Consider the following 21,248-nt stretch of genomic DNA (forward strand, 5'->3'; position numbering starts at 1 on the left):
AAGCAAACACATGACCATGACAGTATCCAGTGACCTCTGACTGATAAGCACACTCACTGACTCTCTGATACTGATGGGAAGGGAACAGTTACACAAACCCTAAAATGAGGAGTGGGAAAAAAGTAGAATTCAAACAGTCACATTGGTACAAAACCTGCTCCACAGCAAACAATTTCCTAAATATAAAGCCACATGGAGGTCATCTGCTCCTCCCAATCCTTCAGGGACCTGGAGCCCATCTGAGAAGTTCATTCCCTCGTTCTTCCACACAAACTGCATCTGTATTTTAGAGTCAGAGTCGTTTTTATATATTTTGGTGCTGTACGTAAAACACTTCAGAAAGATATTACTGGTCTCATTAAATAAGAGATTTCAAATAAAAAGATTTGCTTGATATCGCTATAATTAAAGTAAAAATCCTGATCTGACTAAAGATGAATATCACAAAACCTTGATGGTGAACAGCGGATAATTTTGTGACATACTGGACCTCACGCAAGAAATGACACATGAACAAATTTTCTCTTAACGCTGTTAGTATCCACAATTTGTTCTTATTTTGTTAGGCCTCACTGACTTTGGGGATTTAACCAGTGGTTTCTTATTTTTGCTCTTAGGTAAGAGAAAATTTTACGACGGCACTCTTGCAAAGAACATCTTGTTTTCAAAGTCCACAAGTTGTGCACTGTGGTCTGTGTTAAATCTGAGGAACATTCATATAAATATCACATAATCACATTTAGATTATTGAGTTTCAGGGTTATAAAAATAATTGGATTGACAAAATTTCAGAGCTAAAGAAATACTATTATACTCAGTGTTAGTGTGTGTCCCTCTGCTGACCACTACTGGAATGTAACTAAGTACATTTACTCAAGTACTGTAATAAAATATAAATTTAAGGTACTTATACTTGAGTGTTTTAATCTCATGCCACTTTGTACCTCGACTCCACCACATTTCAGAGGAAACTACTGTACCTTTTACTCCACTTCTATATGATTACTTTAGTTACAAGTTACTTTACAAATTAAGATATTTGTGCATAAACCAAATATTGAAAATAAAAAGCAGCTGACATGATTAGTTGATTGATTAGAAAATTAACTGTCAACCATTTTGTCATTCTTTCATGCAAAAACATTTCATGGTTCCTGCTTTTCAATCACGAGGACTTGTTTGTTTTTAATTTATTAAATGTATTTAAACTTTTCTGCAGGAGTACTTTTGCTTTTGAATATGTAAATACATTTTCCTGATTGTACTTGCATACTTTTGCCTAAATGCAAGGTTTTTATAGTAACTGAGTATTGTAATATATTTTGATATAGTCGTATTAGTACTTTTACCTAGGTAAAGGATCAAAATATTTCCTCCACTGCTGCTGACATGTTTTGTTGTTGCTGGGATTTTGATTTTCCTGTAACACCAGAACTGAAACTATGGAAAATCACATTTACTTTATTGAAGTTTATTTAACAGTGCATCAATTTCACTACAGCTTACCTATACCAATAGGTTACTCAATGATCAAGTGGGATTCATCATTCAAGACACCTGGGTAAGAGCAGATTTAGATAGCTAAGTACGTTTGATGCATCTGGAGTCAACTTCTCTTAACAAAAAAAAAAGAGAAATTTAAGAGAATGTTGCTGCATGTGGCCAAATGTGCAGTTTTAAAGATGAATTAGATGTTGGTAACATGAAGGTGTTGTGAATTAGTGTGAGCTTAGGGCTGGGCATTATATCATGTTATATATCATCTTACATTTGGGACATTGTAATGTCATGACTGTTGCCCTTTTCTAGTTTTAATGGCTGCAGTACAGTAGAGTGATGTAATTTTCTAAACTTACCAAGCTGTTCTCACTGTTCTATGATTTGTGTTTACCCACTTAGTCATTATATACACTTTACTGATGATTATTTACCAAAAATCTTATTGTGTAGATATTTTGTGAAAGCACCAATAGTCAGCTCTACAATACTGTCACAACATACACTGATCAGCCCAAACATTTACACCACTGACAGGTGAAGTGAACAACATTGATCATCTTGTTACAGTGCAATGTTCTGTTGGGAAACCTTGGGTTCTGACAGTCATGTGGATGCCACCTGACATGCTCCATCTACCTAAACACCAGTGCATTCCAGAACAGAACTCCCCAGTAGCAGTGGCCCCCCAGCAGGACAATGCGCCATGCCACACCATAAAACCTGCTCAGGAATGGCCCGAGAACCGTGACAAAGAGCTCAAAGCGTAGACCAGGCCTCCAAATTCCCCAGATCCTAAACCATCAAACCTCTGAAGGACGTGCTGGTATCCCACCTCACAACCCACAGGACTTATAGATCTGATGGTAACGCCCCGATGCCAGACATCAAAGGACACCTTCCAGAGGTCCTGTGTCCGTGTCTTGACAGATCAGATCCAACTCCGGTCCAAGGACCGTGGATCGGGGGTACCTCTGGGGTACCAGCATGTCTTTCAAATGTTCGATCAGATTGGGATCTAGGGTATTTGGAGGCAAAGTTGATGCCTTGAGCTCTTTGTCCCGTTCCTCGGGACAGTTTTTGTGGTGTGGCACGGTGCGTTGTCCTGCTGGGGGGCCACTGCCATTGACAAGTGCTGTGCCATGAGGGGGTTTACTTGGTCTGCAACAGTGTTTGGGTGGGTGGAGTGCATCAAGTAGCATCCACATGAATGCCAGGACCAATGGGTTCCCAGCAGAACATTTAACTGTAACAAGATGATCAATGTCATTCACTTCACCCACCAGTGGTTTTAATGTTTTGGCCGATCGGTGTATGTATATATATTGAGGTATTTGGTCCCACAGAAATCATATTTGTTTTTCTCCATATCAGCCAGCCCTGTGTGAGCTACCTGTTTACAGGAGATGATACATAGAAATTGAAAGTTATAATGCATACCTGACTGCCCTTTCAGGCTCCCTGCTTCCACCAACGCTGAGGATCAGACCATTGTTTTCACCAAACCTCAAGCACCATTGCCTGGAAAGAGGAAGAGAACACAAGATGTCTGTCATGTTTTCATCCAAAGCAGATAACGGAATAAAATAAATGACCATCTTATTATGAAATGGGCATTCATTCAATGATGACATCATTTTCCAAAAAATTATCCTGCTAAAATCTGTAACCCAGGTAAAACACAACCTAGGTCGTGTATAAGAATCTGTTCAATGAAAATGATATTGAAAGTAAAACATTACTGGATGTGCTTTACAGAAATGTATGAAACTGCTGTTATTTCAATGCATATTGACATCATTTACTGGTAACATGATACCACAGCTAGTAGTAAACTGCTGTTTCTTAACTATATAGTTTGAGAGTCACTTAACTTACTCTATTGTTGAATTCTAATTTGGCTATTGGTTATTGGCCGGCTAACTTTTCCAACAGTGCCAGACACATATAAGAGTAGCTAGCTGTGATGTTTGTGTGAATTATAAGCAGGTCAGTCTCCATCTTAATGTTATTTTTGTACATTTATTTTAATTAATGTATATATTAGAGCATTGTGGATTTCTTTCTGCACAGTCTTTTAATTTGAAAATGTCCTCACCACTCCTAAAACCTCAGAAATTTGATGACAAACTTCCATGTGTGTGACCCAGGCATGTCACTCAGGGTTAACCTAATGCACTGGTGTGTAAAGTAGATTAGCTCGCTAAGCTAACTAGCCCCACAAGTCAAAGTATCAGTTCTCCGTCGTTGCATAATGAGCAGCTGCGCGGAGAGACTTTAAATCCCCCTGTAAAGGCTCCTACCATCTCCAGACTGAAGCGCTACGCAAAGCAAGACTCGACTTTTGAGGAAGCTCGGTGTTTCTCCAAACGTTTTGAGGCACCAGTGTGTACGGGACCTGACGTGACGCGGCAGTGGGGCTGGCTTTCCTCCACTCTGCCTGCATTCATAAACGGATATGATAAACCAGCGCTGAATGCACCGGAGCAGCGACAACAGTCAGCTCTCACCATGGCGGAAGAGGACGACGCGAAGATTCGGATTTTACAGAGCCTGAGGGGTAAAATATGTAAGTCTCACTGGCGAGCCGATGTTTTCCGTCTCTCACAGGGGGGGAGAGAGGTCGGTGTAACAGGCGAGCGGCGAGAGGGGAAGCCGGAGGGGCGCGGCGTGCCAGTGCCATCAACAGTCGACAGTGTGGAGGCAGCGGCAGCCAGTTCATCTGGTCGGGCTGCTGGCTGGTGCCTAACGTCAAGTTAGCCTAGCATGCTAGCTGCGGCTAGCAGCTTGTTGTGAATGATTTCATTCATCGAGCAGGGCTCCGCGGCCGCCACTTAGCCTGGTCTGGCATACTGGGTGTTTTACGTGTGTTAGAAATGTTGACGTTTTTAAAATTTGGGCGTTTCGTGTGCCCTGTAAGCTAAGGTAGCGATGGTGGCAAAGTAGGCTAGCTACTACCAACCGCTTCAGTCACTAACGTTAACCCAATCAGCTATAACGTTAGTGCTGCAGGCATCTGACAGTCGGGTAACTTAGCTAATGTTAGGTAATATCCATATTTTCAGCGACAACACAAACGCATTTTAAATAAGGCGTCAAGCAGCATTTACTCTATGGAGTTAAACGTTAGCATTGGCACCCAACCTAACGTTATATCTTGCTAACCAATGCCAATCATTGCACATTATGTCACAGTGCTATGTTGACTGATGGGTGATGACTTCAAGTCCTTTCAGCAGGTCTCTAAATCCTCAGTGTTTGCTCTCTGACCTGCCTGCTGAGGCATTAATCAACAATCAATTAAATGCAATTATCATGTCTCATCATTTAACACTCCATGAATGATTAAAGCATCTGTAGGAATGAGTTAGCTGCCTTGCCTGCAGCCATAGTATAGTAATACACTAGTCATGCATGTGATAAGAGTCCAAATCGGAAACGTTGGCTTTAATGTCAAATACCTCACAAGCCAGTTTCCTCATCCTCCCTCACAGGCTTGGCTGGTCCTCGGTGGAGTACCTGCCAGGAGCCTGTGCGCCTGCTTGAATGTGTATTTTTCCTTTCTTTTGCCAAATTACTCAACTTCAAGATGTGTGTGGCTGCTCTTCAAAAGATTCAGCCATTACCAGCGTTGAGAGATTCAGATTACTCAAGCTGTACTGGTTCCCATTATGTACTTTTACTCACAGATATGCTGCAGCAGATTAACACACAACCATTAGTATTAACACACATCCATTAGTCTGCACCATCCTCCTTGTATTGGTGTTTGAGGTAATTGATTATGGTTGGGATTTAATTTGCCCCAGTGGTATTGCTTGATCTCAACGGGGAAAGTTAAATACAGTGTGGTCAGTTTAGAGCGGAGTTTTTCTTGAATAATCCCACTGATTGTTATTATTATTTTTAATATGTTACATGTGTGTGAGCATCATTTGAATATGCGCTTGGGCAACATCTTCTGTTTCTAAAATAGGCGTAGCCCATATCATGACGAGCTAATGACTGCCTCAAAGTCTGACTTTACTGTACATGTTTACTGTAAGGTGAATACAGGCTAACTAGTATGTGAGGCCTGTGTGCATAGGGACACAATAGAAAGACAAATGTCAGTTTCACTACTATGAATTAATGAGAAAACAGTAAGCAGAACAAAATAGAGGAACTATCGTGGCATGTAACTCACTTTGCAGTCTTACGAAACTCCATTCTTCCTCGTTCACACTTTGTCATTTTTCCTTTAGCCTACATCAATTGAGGTGGCATTCTGTAAAGATGTTTTGTCACAGCAGGTTTTAGATGGCCATTATACTTTGATTTATGCCCTTGTTTGCTTCATTTTCAGATTAAAATCAGGAAAAGGCCAGTTGACTCAACAGTATGAAGCTTAGAAGGGTGTTGTTAAGGTGTACTTTCTGACCTTTCAGTCATGGTTTTCACAGGGTGACATGCTTCATTGAAATGTTATTGAGAAGACATGGTAGTAGGGTAGGTTGGCCCACTGTATGTGTTTGTATCTGCGTGCATATGTGCTTGTGCGCTCTACTCCCACCAGGTCATCCTGGTCCAAGCTTAGTGACAACTTGGCTGTTTTTACTGGCTGTTCCTAAGATTAGCCATGCACCATTATTAATAGCCTGTTAAAAAGCTGATCTCACCGGTGGCTTTTCTTAATTAGGTCTTCACCTGGGCTTATGGTACCTGTCCAAAGCTAGAGGACCACTTTAGACTACTGCCCTTGTAATCCACAGGTTTAAATGGGATCCATTGTGAGGTTATTGATAGTGCTGTGTTTGAGTGACTGCCATTTAGCTGCTCTGAAGGTTCAAGTGAAATTTATCTGGCTTTGATTTGGGGCATTTTTTTATGTATGTGTTGCACAAAACCACATGGCATGTATTCTGGGCCTGCCTGCAATGTAATGGAAGTGTGCGCATGTGGTGTTTGTTACAAAGGTGTTTGTCATTTGTGAATCAGCGCTGTACCATCGTCATTGGTTATCCTGAGGAAGTCAGTGTTTCATGTTTTTAACCACATATGAGCCTCAAGTCTACTTCAGCTACATCCGCTCTGCAGCTTGCCCAAACAACTGGCAAGAGCCAATGTCCCCATACGAACATGAGGATGTAGAAGTGAACTGTGTATGATTGCAATCACATGTGCGTTTATTGATTAAGATTAGCTTGTACTGAGTCAGCTTCATTGTATGTAACCTTTACTGTCATAACAGGACATTTCCTTTCCTTTTTTGATGAACATTAGCAGCAGGAACTTAAAAAAAACCAAACATTTTTTTATCTTAACTCCAGGCTTGTCATTTGTGTATTACAACAGATTAGCAGAGTAATTCTTTTTCACAAGATCTGAGACTTATTAGATGCCCATGTTTTCAGAATCTCTTAAGGGTTTGTTAACACGTCATTTAGTTCACGTCTCAGTCGAGCAGTAAAATTCTTATTTATAATTGTACACTGGAAGGAGGTACAGAGAAAGATGTGTCAAAGACAATGTACACGTACTGAATTGTACTTTAAATTGGGAAAGACTGCTGTTGTTTTGATGCTAGTTGAGATAGTAATGATGTTCTTCTCTTTGTGCTGCAGGTGAAGCTAAGAACCTAGGTCCTGTCTCAGGTCCAAACCGACAAAGGGATCTCTGCACCTTTTGCACCATAAGTCTGGATCAGGAGGAGGTGTTCCGCACCAAGGTGTTTGACAAAAGCGTCAGGTAAGCCAGATTACCCCTGCGTCCTCTCCCTGTGTTATTTCCAGTTGGTGCTGCAATTTAATAGCTGTTACTGCACAGGAAGGTGTTGGTTATGTTAACAATGCAGCAAACGGTCAGCTTTAAAACATTACACTTTTATTACATTTCATAAATACCAAGTTACACCATGTATACTTTAGTTACATGAAATTGCATCATGATAAGGATGTGCAAAAGTTCTCTTTCAAGGTGGTGGTCAGTGTCTAAACAGTATTAAAGGTGTATATATTTTAATTTTAATGTAGCAAAGCCACTCTATTGATTATTTGCTGTGATGGTGAGCTTTTCATATCTTTCTTAAAAGTAGTAGTTGGATGGTAGTTTGGCAAACAAGGGCTTTGGTGATATAGAGTAAAGCCAATATCACAGTGTTTTTGACTAAATACCTCTATCGATATTGAAGGGTTCGCTATTGTTGCTTTCACAGAATATTTACACAATGACATATTTAATAAATGATCATCAGTAATGTGCACATGATGACAGAGTGGTAAAAGGAAAATAATCGAGCAGCTAGAACAGTTCAGTGAGTTTACAAGAGTTACATCACTTTACTTTGTCGCAGCCTTCAAAACCAGGAAAAGACAACATTCATGATATTATGAAATCAAAAATCTATGATGATGGTTATGTCTGAAATCACTTCCCATATAGTCATATTGTGGAGCTGTCTGAATGTATAGTGGGAATTATTATACCCTATATAGTGGACTCAAAGTATCCCACAATACATAGTGAAAAGTAGTGTACAACTGATGATCACTAACCAAGCGCAAAGCCCCATCCTGCATTACGCTGAAGGTGTGGACGGACTGTATGTGACAGATACAGAGATGATTGAGAGTAGAGAGTTCGATTGCAACCTGTTGTACATGTTTAACTTATGATGACATGTTGAAGTTTGTTTTACCGGTTTCTTAGCCATGTAATAAACTGTGGATCTAATGTGTAATTGTCTATCCTGAAGAGAGTAAAATTAGTTTGCAGTTGATTTTCTCTTGTGCTTAACATTACTGTAGGCTTAAGAAGAAAGCTAACGCTAGCAAATGTTAGTGAGCCTGCTCAGTACAAGCCGTGATTTGTGCCATAATGGCATTATGTATATCATTACACCTTAAATTCACAAGTTATTACATGACTGACTGGTAAAACAAATTTACAGAATTACTTGCATTTGCAGGTTGCAGTCGTGCTGCTCTCACTCACCTTGTCCATCTGCCAGTACAATGTTAATATGTTTATTCTTAGCAGAGCATCACAACACAAACGGCCACACAGTACTTTGTAACATTATTTATAAATTTAGGGAAAATACCTTTAGTATAATATCATGTGTTTATCACAAATATGCATGTTGGTATTTGTTATGGATGGTCCACCAGCCACCGTTGATACGGCATTTTTTAATTGTGCAACAACAATGATATAATTAATGAAGCAGAGAAAATGTAGTGTCCAGTGTCTTTTCAAATATCACAATATCAGTATATTATCAATGTATTTCCCAACCCTATGGCAAACTAAATACTACTTTATTTGGCAAATAAAGAGAAGTAAAAAAGATGGCAGTAAGATATAAAAATCTATCTGGCTAGTACAAAATAGTAGAGGTTTTTTAAAAGTATGAAGTGTACATTCACACGCTTATAATTTACATCAGGTCCACGCCAACAGTGTAGTTGAATATTATGAGTGGAATTAAAGTATTCAATGGTTTGTTTCCCGGACAGTGTGATACTCCGAGTGACTCAGAAGGAGGAGAAATGATTGTGTACAGTGTTTCGGTGTCTTGGGTTTTGTCATGTCAAGTCATTGCACACCTCATCTATAGCAAGTTGTGTTGGCTATACAAGAAATCCAAACATACCTCTGTTTATATGCGGGACAAGTTTCGAGTTCGGTGTGTTATTTGTGTCATTGTCTTCTTAGAGTTAATTTTTGAGCAGTGAACCTTCTCTGAGGTATCGGATGTGTCGTTTACAATCCAGTCCAGTATATATCATACTGTGTAATGTGTATTAAAAGCTTTGTAGTTGTTGACTGTTTATCGGCTGGAACTTCAGACGTCATTTGTCATTTCTCAATTTATGGAAATAATCATGTATTTCAGCTTTATTCATTTGAATGTAGGAAGATGTGAATCTGTTTGATAGGGCGAGGAAAGAGCAAGATAACCCCACTTAACACTGGGTTTTTCCTGTAATTGTATCCCATATCTGTTGTTACAGAAACAAATATCAAGATAATGTGCAACATTTTGTTTCAGGAACGATGATGATTAATTCATGCTCATATGGATTGATTATATTACTCCTGGCTGTTGTTATTCTTTGTGTAATTTACAGTGTGTTAAGGCCTGAAGTCAAAGCAAAGCTAAAAGAAAACAGAAATAACATGTTGAGAAAATCTCTCATGTGGAAGCAGTTATGCTAAACTCCGGACGGTTTCTGTTTGTTGCAGGCTGATCATGTGAGAAATGTCCGGTTTGAAATTCAGTCGCTTGATTACATCTTACAAACTGTCAATAAGTGACTCAGAGCTGTATGTGTGCAGGGTACCATTGTAGCTGGGAAACATGAAGTGATTCAGATTGAAATGAGCTATTTTACCAAAAGCTATGCGGTTCAGAGAAAGGTGTGGGAGATGGGCACCAGGAAACCTTTTTCGGTTTCTAGCTACATCATTGCACATCTCACTGTAAACATGGGCCTGCCTTCTCGAGGTATTTCACAACAGCTCGTTTTTTTTTTTCCTCCCTCTCCTGATTTCGGTGCCGTTCAAAAGGATTTTACAGTCTCTGAGGAAGTGTGTCCTCCCACGCTCTCCCCTGCCTTTCTCTCTGTGTCACTCTCAACTACCTTAGCCTCTGTTTAGCACATCTCAATAATCACTCAGATTTTGCCCGCTGTGTTTTTTTTCCTTGTAATTTATTTCATGGCGCTTGACTCATGCCTGTTGCATGGGCTCCTGTTTCTATTGGTTTAAAGGCTGTGTGGAAGCTCTAATTGCAGCTAATCCCTTGGATAAAGCAGTCATGTTCACACAGTTGTGGTCAAGTGGAGCTACCGAGCATTCTCATGTTATTTAGAAGCAAGGGTGACAAAAGAAAGGACGGTAGTATAGTGGGTGTACGTTTGAGTGTGTGTTGAATAGGAAGGTTACAAGTGCTTAAATCCATATGATGTTGAGGAGGATGTGTGGGTGTACACTGGATCTGTTGGCCAAACCCAGTGCGGAAGTGTCAGGCAAGATGTATCACCGTCCCAAGATGCATAAATGGTAGAGGGAGGCATCAGTGCGGGGATTTACAAGTTACAGGGCCAGGTTAGCTCAATACTAGCAGTAAATATTTACACAGATATGTGTGTTTACAAGGCTAATTTCCAGGTCCCCATTGATTTTCTTTTAAAAACTGAAGTGGAATTGTAAAGTATAATTCATTAAGGCACATGAGCCATAAACTCCAGTAATGTTTGACAGACATGTCTGACTGGCACTCTTTCAAGTTCTTCTTTTAAACTGGTTGACACACATCACACAAGTGTCTACCAAGTTGTTTATATGCCAGCTGCCCATTACTTTAAGATGCACCTTTATTGATCCCCAGCAGGAAAACTCTGTAATATGAAGCTACATTAATGTTTAATTTATGTCCTCAAACGTCAACTGAACTGGCCGAAGATGACTCATAAAATACATTTTAAAGACAGGGATTGCAGTCGGACTTGAACATATGAGCAGTTAATCCAGTACAACTGTGTAAGTACTGTTCAGTCTGTTTGGGACAGGTGGTCCATCTGCTGGCAGCACGTACGTCGAGGTAGTGCTTAACCTACAATTGGCTGTGTCAGATCAAGCTGTCTACCTCGCGGTGTTGGTCGTGAGGTAGTCATGTTGGCAGGACGAAGTGGCACAGATGCTTGAGCCCTCTGTGTTTGTGCCAGCTCCTACAGGGCAGTAGGTCCCAAGCTGAACCCAAGAGATTTAAACACTTTGCTGCTGAGCCATACGTTATTGTAGCACATGCTGTTTTAATGATAGAGGTGTGTATGTTCTCCTCGTGTCTGCATGGGTTTCTTCCATATTTCCTCCCACAGTTTAAAGTCATGCAGGTGTCGGGTAGACTGGAAACCCCAAATTTGTAGGTGGTAATGTAGGTTGTACCCGACCTTTCACTAGGGCTTGATGATATTGCTGAACACAGTATTGATAAGAATCATCCTTGAAATCAGCTGAATTTTACTGTAGTATTTCCAAGATGTAAAAAGTGCTTGGAGTTTAAATAAAGTGCTCGTAAGGGCTTGAAATTATTACTTTCAGAATAAATTACTATCTGGTGGAATAATTTGCTTTTAGATATAGAAATAAAATTAGTCAGATTGTACGACTAGATTGCACAGGTGTTCCTAGGGCTGGGTACCAATACCTTTTTAAAGTGGTACCCATGCCAATAGACTACTTTTTTCGATACCTATTGAAGCATTCAGTTACATAAGATGCCACCAGACACCACAGGCATTTAGTATAGCCGTACTTTTAAATGTTTTGGTGGCATCTTGGCACGCTGAACTTCCAACTCTATAAATACGCCATGCTCAATTTCACCACACCACAGACTATATGGGTGGTAGCTGCTACAGTAGTGAGCCAATCACGTCGCGTTAAATTGCGCTTGTAGTGACTGTCTGAGAGCAACACAAGATACAAAAATATAACATATAAATAGTATTTTTTTCTAGATCTGGGTATAAAACGATCAAATCCAGGTATCATTTGACTGGAGCAGTTTCAGTACCACTTGGCACTGAGTTTTTTTGGTCAGTACCTGAGAGGTATCGAGTACCCAGGTGTACCTAATAAAGTGGCCACTAAGTGTATGTATTGTATATAAATGTGTCATTTACCACAGGTGTAAGGTGCTGGAAATACACCTTGAAAGTGCTTGAAAAGTGCTTGAATTTCACTCATGAAAAAAATGTAGAAACCCTAAAGAATATTTTCATGATATTGAGAAATATCATGACAACAAGTACATGCTTAATTATTAATATTACATAATCAAATTTCTGTTCAGTGCAAAAATTTCAACAACTTCTTGTATTCACTTTTAAATACAGTTTGCTTAGAATCATTAATTTGCCAGCCTGATGTCCTCACAAAATAATTCCACTGAAAGTTCACATATGACATTAAACAGTATTAGTAGGTATAGCGGATGGATTTTTATTGTTACTAGTGGAAGGACCCGTCACTGGTAGAATAAAAGCTTTCCTTAGTTGGCTTTTAGCTGTATTATCTGCCTAAATCTTGACTCTACCCTCTTTCATTTTGCTCTCCAGATATCTTTGCCACATTCCAGATATTTTACTCATCCCAGCCCCCACTTCACAGATTTTATGTAATTTTCCCATTTAATTTGGTGAGCGTAGAGCAATATTGTACAAAAGCGTCTTCACAGATTATTGTTGCGGGGTTTGTACACCGTTCAGCTGCATATTAAGGAAATGACAAGACAGTTTTAAGCGAGAATGGACGGCAAAAGTGACAGATTTAAACCCACAACATAGCGAGAACATTCCCCACAACCTCGATGAGTCATAAGGGCACCCTGTGTTGTCCACCTTCTGCTCAGACGGTTCATTTCCCAGGAAATTAACAAATCCTGTGCTTATGATAGCTCTGCTCAAATGTGATAATGTCTGCTGATAACACCAAGTTATTTCAGTGATTGTCCGTTTTTTTCCTACATAATCTAGGGCCATGAAACAACCATGTATCACAGTACATGATCGTTATAACCCAACAGTTGTACATTACATGAGGCGGTTGATTTACTGATAACAGGATTTTAAAGTACAGAATTAGGTCAGGTGGACGGCAAAGATGTAACTGAGGAAATGACACATATAAAGTACAAGAAGTGACTAACAGTTTGTAGCATGCAGCAACACTCAAGCCATTTAATACTGTTGACATCACTCACATTACTTTATAATAGTAGCTGCCGTTTGCAGCTTATAAATGACAAAGTACTGCAGACCTGGTTGAGCCGCAGACGTTGATGTGGTGGGACCAGGTTATCTGCAAGGAGACAAAGTTCAACTTGAAAGAGGAGTTATAACGGTGTACAATGCATTTTCACCATGCGGAGGGCAGAGAGAAATCTTGGTATCATGAGGTCTTCCTGTCGCTCATGGTGTAGATGCCTATTTTCACGTACGCATTAAAACATCCTAATCTTAAGCAGGTTTATTTGTATTGTTAGCAAATGACTTGTTTTAAGTGAATAAGATTTTTGACTCAATAAAACACAAAATGAATTTAGTGATTTTATTTTTATTTGCCACAGAGACATTCAAAAAGGTGTTTTCGGCTGAGCGTTTTAAATCAGATAACGCTGGTGTTGCACACAGTCAAGAAGTCAAACGTCAGCCTTAACAAATCATTAATTAAGCTGACGTGTGTGTCATGGCTCAAATCAGGCTATAGCCACTAATCTGTCTACAGTTCATCACAAATTACGCCACCTACTACACACATTCTCGGTCATGTTCTCTCACACTGCCTTTTTCCACATAAGATTCAACCTCGTGTGCTAATTTAAACCTCTGCCTTTATTTACAGCCCTTTCTACGGAGAGGACTTCTACTTTGAGATCCCACGTCCATTTCAGTGTTTATCCTTCTATGTTTATGCCAAGAGCGTTTTCCAAAGGGAGCTACCTGTTGGTAAGTTGCATTCAGTAAGGCAGTGTGTTTTCAAATCGGAGTGGACGAGTTGTAGTTTAATGTGTGTGTGTGTGTTTGTGTCTTTACAGGCAAGGTGTCAATCCGGAAGGATGACCTGTGTAAATACAGTGGCAAGGAGCACTGGTTTAGCCTTCATCCAGTAGATCCTAACTCAGAAGTTCAGGTAATTTTTGCAAAAGTGAAATGTTTTGATGATTCACAAATGTGGTTTAAAAATATGGCATCTAACGTATAGCATGTCTCGTCCTGAATTTAATGGAATAAATATAATTTTTGTCTTTAAATTAGACACGTTTGCAAGTTGCCACTAAACTTGCTGATAATGAGATTGTACCGCTCACTTCAGGCTCAGGGGAGGCACGCTTTCACATGTTTCAGCGCCCCAACACAACAAGCAGGACATTCACCTGCATGTGGACTAAGATTTGCATACAGATAAGATTGTTTCCATGTGAAAGTGCGGTTTAATAATAGTCTCTGTCCAGGCTGCGTGTTTTAACTGTTCAAAAACCAGGGACTCCATATACACAAAAACGTTTTCGTTTTAAAATGCATGCTTCTCCGGAGCCCGGCGTTTTTGAGCCCCTAAAATAGAGAGCTTTTAAAATTCTGCTGATCCTGTTTTAGGACCCCTCTGGGGTTGTGTTTGCGTCTGTACGGGTGAAACAGACTTTTGGACGACGATGACACAAGTTCGTTTCCTGATTAGGTCTTAGCAGTCACAGCTTGTCAAGCCAAAACATAATAGCTAGGTCTACGCACCTTTTGTGATTTTATCCTTCTTGTTCCGGTACTCCTTTCCCGTTGCCATGGCTTCCTCTGGTGATGGATAATGCTCCCGGCCGGAACCATGATAATATGTTACTGTATTTTCTTCAAAATGACTACCAATGTGTTTTCTGACACCTTGACCGCCTTATACTTGTGTTACTTTCATTAACAAACCTCATGTTGGTCAAAGAGAAGAACTCTCTGGTGTTACTTTTCACCATCTCTTCTTCCTGTTTATATCGGCACACACATGTCCAGTGCTCATGAATGGTTATGTGATATGTGTTAATATTAATATGGATCGAGATTATTTCCAAAATGGTGCTAAAATGCTTGTGTGTATGGTTGTTTTTGTTTTGGGCTCAACAGTTGACTGCCACGGTCAGCCCCCACTCAAAAACTGAATCTAAGTATCACAGCCGTCTGGTTGCAGGAAAATTAAATTCAATATGTCAGACTTAATTTGGAAAGATTTCGGCAGGCTCTTATTGTCACGACATAAAGGAAGTAAAACATGTTTTAGACTTCTTGACTTTTAAACAAGAATCCCAGAGGATATCTAACAGGTTTGTGATGGAGCTGGTTGCAAATTGGTGTGTGTGGTGAAAACACCATGACCGTCCTGCGCAAGATGAGATTTGGACATTATTGAGAAAAACACCACTATAGTAAATCGATAGATCAGTGTTATTGTTTTGAAAGTCATTATTTTTACCACCTGACAGATTTAAATTTGAACAAAACCTATAAATCTGGACTTTCGTGTTGTGTTTCAAAAGTCTGGCTAAAATCCTTAAAGTCACCAAATCACTTGCATCTTTTTTTATCATGCTAATGTAGCTGGTCTTTCAATGCAACTGTATACAAGATGGTTGCTTATAATTTGCATTCTGCCTAAATCCAGGTATTTATTGTTTATACAACCAGTATGTCAGTCTGCCGGAAGCCCAACAGGAAATATTCTGAAGTGTTACAAGGCAAGTTACAAGTTTCCCATGATTATTTGAACATTTTAAAATAAAGACAGAGGGCCGAATTCACAAAAGGATTGTGTGGCTTTTGCGGCCGCTAAACCGCTAAAAATGGAACAAACAGATACCGTCTAATTCACAAAGCACGCACAGAGGGTGAAATGCTCCACTAACTGCGCTGCCAAGCAGATTGCGTCTCGGTGCTCCGGTGTTATTTGCACGTATTTAAATGAGGTAATATGAATATATTTGGCGGAATAATTGCCCATTTCTATGCAAATGAGCCTCATTGATAAACAACGTCTAATTCACTAACACCAGCGCTAATAGCCACACGCAGTTTGAGTGAAGTAAATAACGTCTTTAGAAAGCTGGTGCAAACTGGGCGCTCCTCTGTGGAAGCCTCTCGCCCAGACTTTCCAGTGATCGTGGCAGCAGTGATCGTCTGTTAAATCAGTCTGTAAATAATATTTTGACATTATTATTATAATCATTATTACTTTAATGGCATCCGAAGATATTGATGCGTTGAACAGGTGACAGTCTGCGGTCGTTCTCAAAACGCACTTCTGTCACGCACTTCAAAAGCAACTTTCAATAATTTATTTTACGAAACGGGGGAAACAAACGTGAACAAAAACGGTTCCATAATTCATATTAAATTCAAAAGATAACGAAAAAACAGCTACAAGTGAGAGGGAATAGTGATAAAGTGGTCAAACTTGGTCAAATCCACAGCCTCAACCCATCCGACACTGTTAGACTGACTCACCAGCAGACATCACTACATGAGGGTATACAGTATTCAGTACTTTGCCAAACAAAGTCTGCCATTGTTCTGCCACGGTGTTCTTGGCGCAAAGCCAGCATTTATACTTTGCCATGTGTGGCTTATTGCAATCAGGGGGAAATCAGGGGCAAACTGCACTCAGCTGCCAAACTTTGTGGGCGTGTTTGCGCTGGTATATCATTAGCGCAATATCCTTTGTGAATAGGACGTTAAGATGGAGCAAACTGCGGGTGCAAATGAAGTGCAATTCAAGGTGCTATCAGCGGCCGCAGTTCATTCTTTGTGAATTCGGCCCAGATACTTGTAAAGTTGACTGCAGCTGTCTGTAGCATTTGTTAATTATTACAATACTACAGCTATAGTCTTGACTTATGAGGTGTTTTCGGTCCTATGTATGTTGCATGTGTTACAACGGTCCTTTTTTTATCTTTCAGCATTTTATTGATCTCTTTTTCAGTGTGCAGCTCTCGTTTCTGTCACATACAGGGCATGTGTGTGGGTTGTTCTATTTCAACTGTACATTTCTTTGATCAGATAGTTTTTGTGGTCTGGTTGTGTCGGCTGAAACTACAGCACACTACCACTTCTGTGCTGCTGTAGCTAACGTGTTGACTCTAGCTGCCATTAGCCCACGCCAGACTATTCTGGGTATGTGCTGCTACACTGATTCACTCACAAGTAGACACTTTCAACTGCAAAGTTACATCAGTGAGTGATGGAGGTGTTATTGCAATGCCTCTCCGGCTTGGTTTGTAGTCAAACAGAGGCTGTGTATGTACCCTGTGAGCAGCTTTTATTCCACTGTGAACCAGCTCGGTTAATAAAGAAAACGGCACAGGAGGACAAACAATACACACTTTTTTTGACCACATTTATTATTCAGCAAATTAACACTCACATTACAACCACCTATCCCCCCTTTTAATGATGATATTTGCACACTTGGATCCTTGCAAAGTAGTAAGTATTATATTGGCTTAAAGGCCTATCTTGCATCAGAACTACTCGCCATCTCAGCCAAGTGCTGAATTGCAGAGACAGAGTGCAAGTGTGTGGGCGTTTTGTTTAGTTCTCTCTCTCTCTCTCTCTCTCTTCCTCTCTAGCTCTCTATCTCTCTCACTCCCTCTCTCTCTCTCTCTCTCTCTCTCTGACACTTCCGAAGGCGAGACCGGCAGCCTTCACCACATCCGACCCCGTAAAGATCTTTTATGAGTGATGACAAAATTCACAGCTGCTGTAGCTCTTGTCACACATGGCACCTCCATTAACCTAAAACAACATGAAACATGAGGTTGAGCTGGGCCACATGTCTGGGACAAGGACAAAAAGACAGAGAGGGAAATGGGCAACCTGTTTCAAACAAAATGCAGTGAAAATATGTGCACATATATTAAGTGAAATAGGGTAGGATAGCTGACAAACTTTCATTGAATGTACATATTGCTACTCTAGTTAGGAAGTTTAAAGTGAACACTGCCTTTTATTTTAGAAATAAATCTTGTTTTACTTTCAGTGCTAAGAAAAACCGTGCAGCCTCTTCCATTTTACCATGCGTCTCTACGTTTTATTACACATGCAAAGTCCCTCACTTATCACTGCGTTCTTTATGATTGGGTGGGTTGGATGTCATTGTCTACTTGCGACAACAGCACTGGTATAGTTTTATCTATAAAGCAATGTTGGGCAAACTTCCGGCCTACCTCTGCACCCTTCTGTGTGTCAGCTCAGGTAGTTACCAGCTACGCTCCTCCAAGTGGGTGCTTTTTAATGTACCCCGGCGTTTTAACAGATCTGGGGGAAACTGCTTTCTCCTACTCTGCACCTTAGATAAAGATCTAAAATTAGAACCACTTATATCCATTGATGAATATAAGGGCATCATAAAGAATGTGGTGACAGAGACATGTGCTTGTTTTTCTCGAGAGTCCACTATGTTTGAATAGTGGCTGTTTTATTGTGGATTTTGAATGTGTTCTGATTGGCTGCTACCTCGGCCAGGTCTAAAAAGAGATTTTCAATCTCAGTGGGACTTCTGGTTAAATAAGTTAATGAAATAAAAAATAAATATTAGTGGTTAGGTGGAGGAGTTTTACTGCAGCCTACATTTCTATCTCTTTTTACAACCCACATATTGACTTGGGATTCAATTTGAAACTTCTTTTTGGTGAAATGTGCTTTAATGTAAGAGTGAGATGTTTTTAGTAATGTATAACTTCTCACCGGCCACTCTCCTCTTCTCATGTTCAACAGGGTAAAGTCCATTTGGAGATGCGACTGAATGAAGTGATCACAGAGAACGGCTCCGTAGGTCAACACTTACTTGTCCGGTGAGTACCAAGATTCCCTGACAGTCAGGTGAGGCCTGATCCAGTTGGATCACAATAAGGTTTATCACCAAATAGGTTTATTGACAAGGAATTTGCCTTGGGCTTTGGTGCACACATTAAACATGCAATAAACACATTTAAAGGAAATAACTAACACTCAAGAACATAAATATAAAATAGAAACATAGCAATTAAAATATGAAGAAGTTCATTTTAAACAGTGGTTCCCAACTGGTCCAGTCACAGGATCCAGATTTGTCCTTAGTTATTAGTTCAAGGTCCGCACAGTTTAAAATATTCAGCATCATATTTGCATTTGGCCATGTCGCCAAGCTAGTTTGCTGTCTCTGTTAAGTTGCTCTCCGTTATTCACTCATGTAGCAGGATGCAGCACTTCAAAATAAAAACTCTGTGCTGGAAATTCACTGCACTTAAAAATAAAGTGTGTTTTTTTACAAACTTGACGTGTTTGTGAGTCACTTGCGGTTAATTCAGAATGGACCACGACCCGACAGTTGGGAACCAGTGCTTTAAAAAATACTGTAACATAACAAATCTGTGCAATAAAGCTGTTTCAGAATGAGAAAGCTGTATAGTTTTGTGCAGGATGCTCAAAAATTCTTATCAGGGAATCTGCAAAAGTTCACAGCACAGCAAATATGTGCAATGTACAGAGATAATAATCCAAGATATGCGCTAATGTAACACATTTAGACAGTGTCAGTGGGGGTGCCACAGTGCTTTGCACAGCAGGATACAAAAATACAGACAAAGGGTTCCTGCACATCCTTAGAAAGTCTTAAAAGGCATTGAGGTATTTAATCTGAAAATAAGGCCTTACCTGCTATTAAAATGTCTTGAACTTTCAAAAAGTTTTACAAATGCTAAGACATAGGGAGGAGGATTTTATCATTGTTTTTACTGACTTTGCATTGTAAAATCTCAATAATTGGTCACATATATTTTTATGAATAATTTACTAAATACTCGCATAAACGTCACACAGATTATGATAGTGGAACCAGCAACGCTCCTACTTTGTTTCTAGCCGGGATTTTCAGCTAGCTAGCAGACTGTTGGGCTTCTGCTCAGTCACTGTACCATGGGAGACGTGGGGAAGTGCAGAAGTTCAACAAAAATAACCGAGATATCGCAGAATGACTGAAACCGGTACAAGACAATGCATACGAGGCATAGTGTAATTTTTGCCAAAAGTTTTTCAATCTCTACAACAATGGAAATCAGGGGAATGGAATCCCACATACAGAGTGACAAACACAAAGCCAACCTTCAAGTGCCAGGTATTTCCCAGTTCTGTTCTACCCTTTTCTCTGCCACGTTTCCACCCCCATTTCCGATACCAGCACCGGGGTCAGCAGCGACAGATCTCCAAACATTTGACTGTATAGAAAGCAGAGGTAATGTGGTGTCTGAGTACGGTGACAAAAATTGGTCTTAGATTTCATTCCAAGTGGCATTAAAAAACATGTCTGTAGGAGCCTTGCATACAAGGCACTCAGAAAGCACAAGCTACATCCATGTGTAAACCAACTACACATCATGTCATAATGAAAAGGGGAAATTAAAGGGGCAAATTAGACAACATTTGAACCCTCAGCCACAGATATATATTGCACAATCAGGAATCAGAGAAGTGAATACAGAAACATGAAGGATAATTATCAGGTTTTTAAGTTTCTCAGACTCTTTTAGTTGTGTGGTTTGATGGGAACACGCAACAGCTCGCTGTCCTGCACAGTCTGAAAGGTCAGGGTGTCTTTGTCCACACTATTCTGAAAACAAACACAAAGTGTATTGTAACTTTGTTTCAGAGGCCGTAACAACAACTGTAGCTCGAAAACATTTCCTCTTCTCCTCTGAGCTCCAGTGACTTCAGCCAGTCAAATGATGTTCAGTTGCATACACTGGAGGTACATGAGAGAGACACCAAAAGAAAGGTTGTGAAGGTAGTTATTAAAAAGGAGTCATCACTGATAAGATCATATTATTTGTCAATCTTAGCTTTCAGTGGGTTGTTTTAGGTTTTGTGTGTGTCACTATATTACCTTATCTGTCACATTTACTGCCCAGCTGTACGTTTGACATCAAAAAGTCGTCCGTGTTCACCAGATGACATGTAAGGCTTCGGGTGTGGTCTGCTCAAAAGGAAGCACTCATTGAAGAATGAGATTGAGCACACACACACATACAGTGGTGTGAAAAAGTGTTTGCCCCCTTCCTGATTTCTTACTTTTTTGCATGTTTTCCACACTTAAATGTTTCAGATCATCAAACAAATTTAAACATTAGTCAAAGATAACACAAGTAAACACAAAATGCAGTTTTTAAATGAAGGGTTTTATTAATGAGGAAGAAA

General features: G+C 40.0%; 2 protein-coding genes across 2 annotated transcripts in view; one reads left to right on the forward strand and one right to left on the reverse strand.

Annotated features, from left to right (window-relative positions):
- The window catches only part of trip12 (thyroid hormone receptor interactor 12), a 53,050-nt gene extending 50,032 nt beyond the window's left edge, over nucleotides 1-3,018 (reverse strand). The window contains exon 1 of the mRNA XM_050073891.1: nucleotides 2,938-3,018. The gene's annotated coding sequence lies outside the window, so the exon portion shown is untranslated. The remainder of the gene's footprint in view (nucleotides 1-2,937) is intronic.
- Nucleotides 3,019-3,658: 640 nt separating this feature from the next.
- Nucleotides 3,659-21,248, forward strand: part of rasa2 (RAS p21 protein activator 2) — a 46,460-nt gene continuing 28,870 nt past the window's right edge. The window contains exons 1-5 of the mRNA XM_050073947.1: nucleotides 3,659-4,066; nucleotides 7,101-7,224; nucleotides 13,888-13,991; nucleotides 14,081-14,175; nucleotides 18,795-18,871. Of these exons, the coding sequence (XP_049929904.1) occupies nucleotides 4,009-4,066; nucleotides 7,101-7,224; nucleotides 13,888-13,991; nucleotides 14,081-14,175; nucleotides 18,795-18,871 (458 nt within the window). The 5' untranslated portion in view covers nucleotides 3,659-4,008. The remainder of the gene's footprint in view (nucleotides 4,067-7,100; nucleotides 7,225-13,887; nucleotides 13,992-14,080; nucleotides 14,176-18,794; nucleotides 18,872-21,248) is intronic.

This window comes from Epinephelus moara, chromosome 2, assembly GCF_006386435.1.
Source record: "Epinephelus moara isolate mb chromosome 2, YSFRI_EMoa_1.0, whole genome shotgun sequence".
Classification (NCBI taxonomy): Eukaryota; Metazoa; Chordata; class Actinopteri; order Perciformes; family Serranidae; genus Epinephelus; species Epinephelus moara.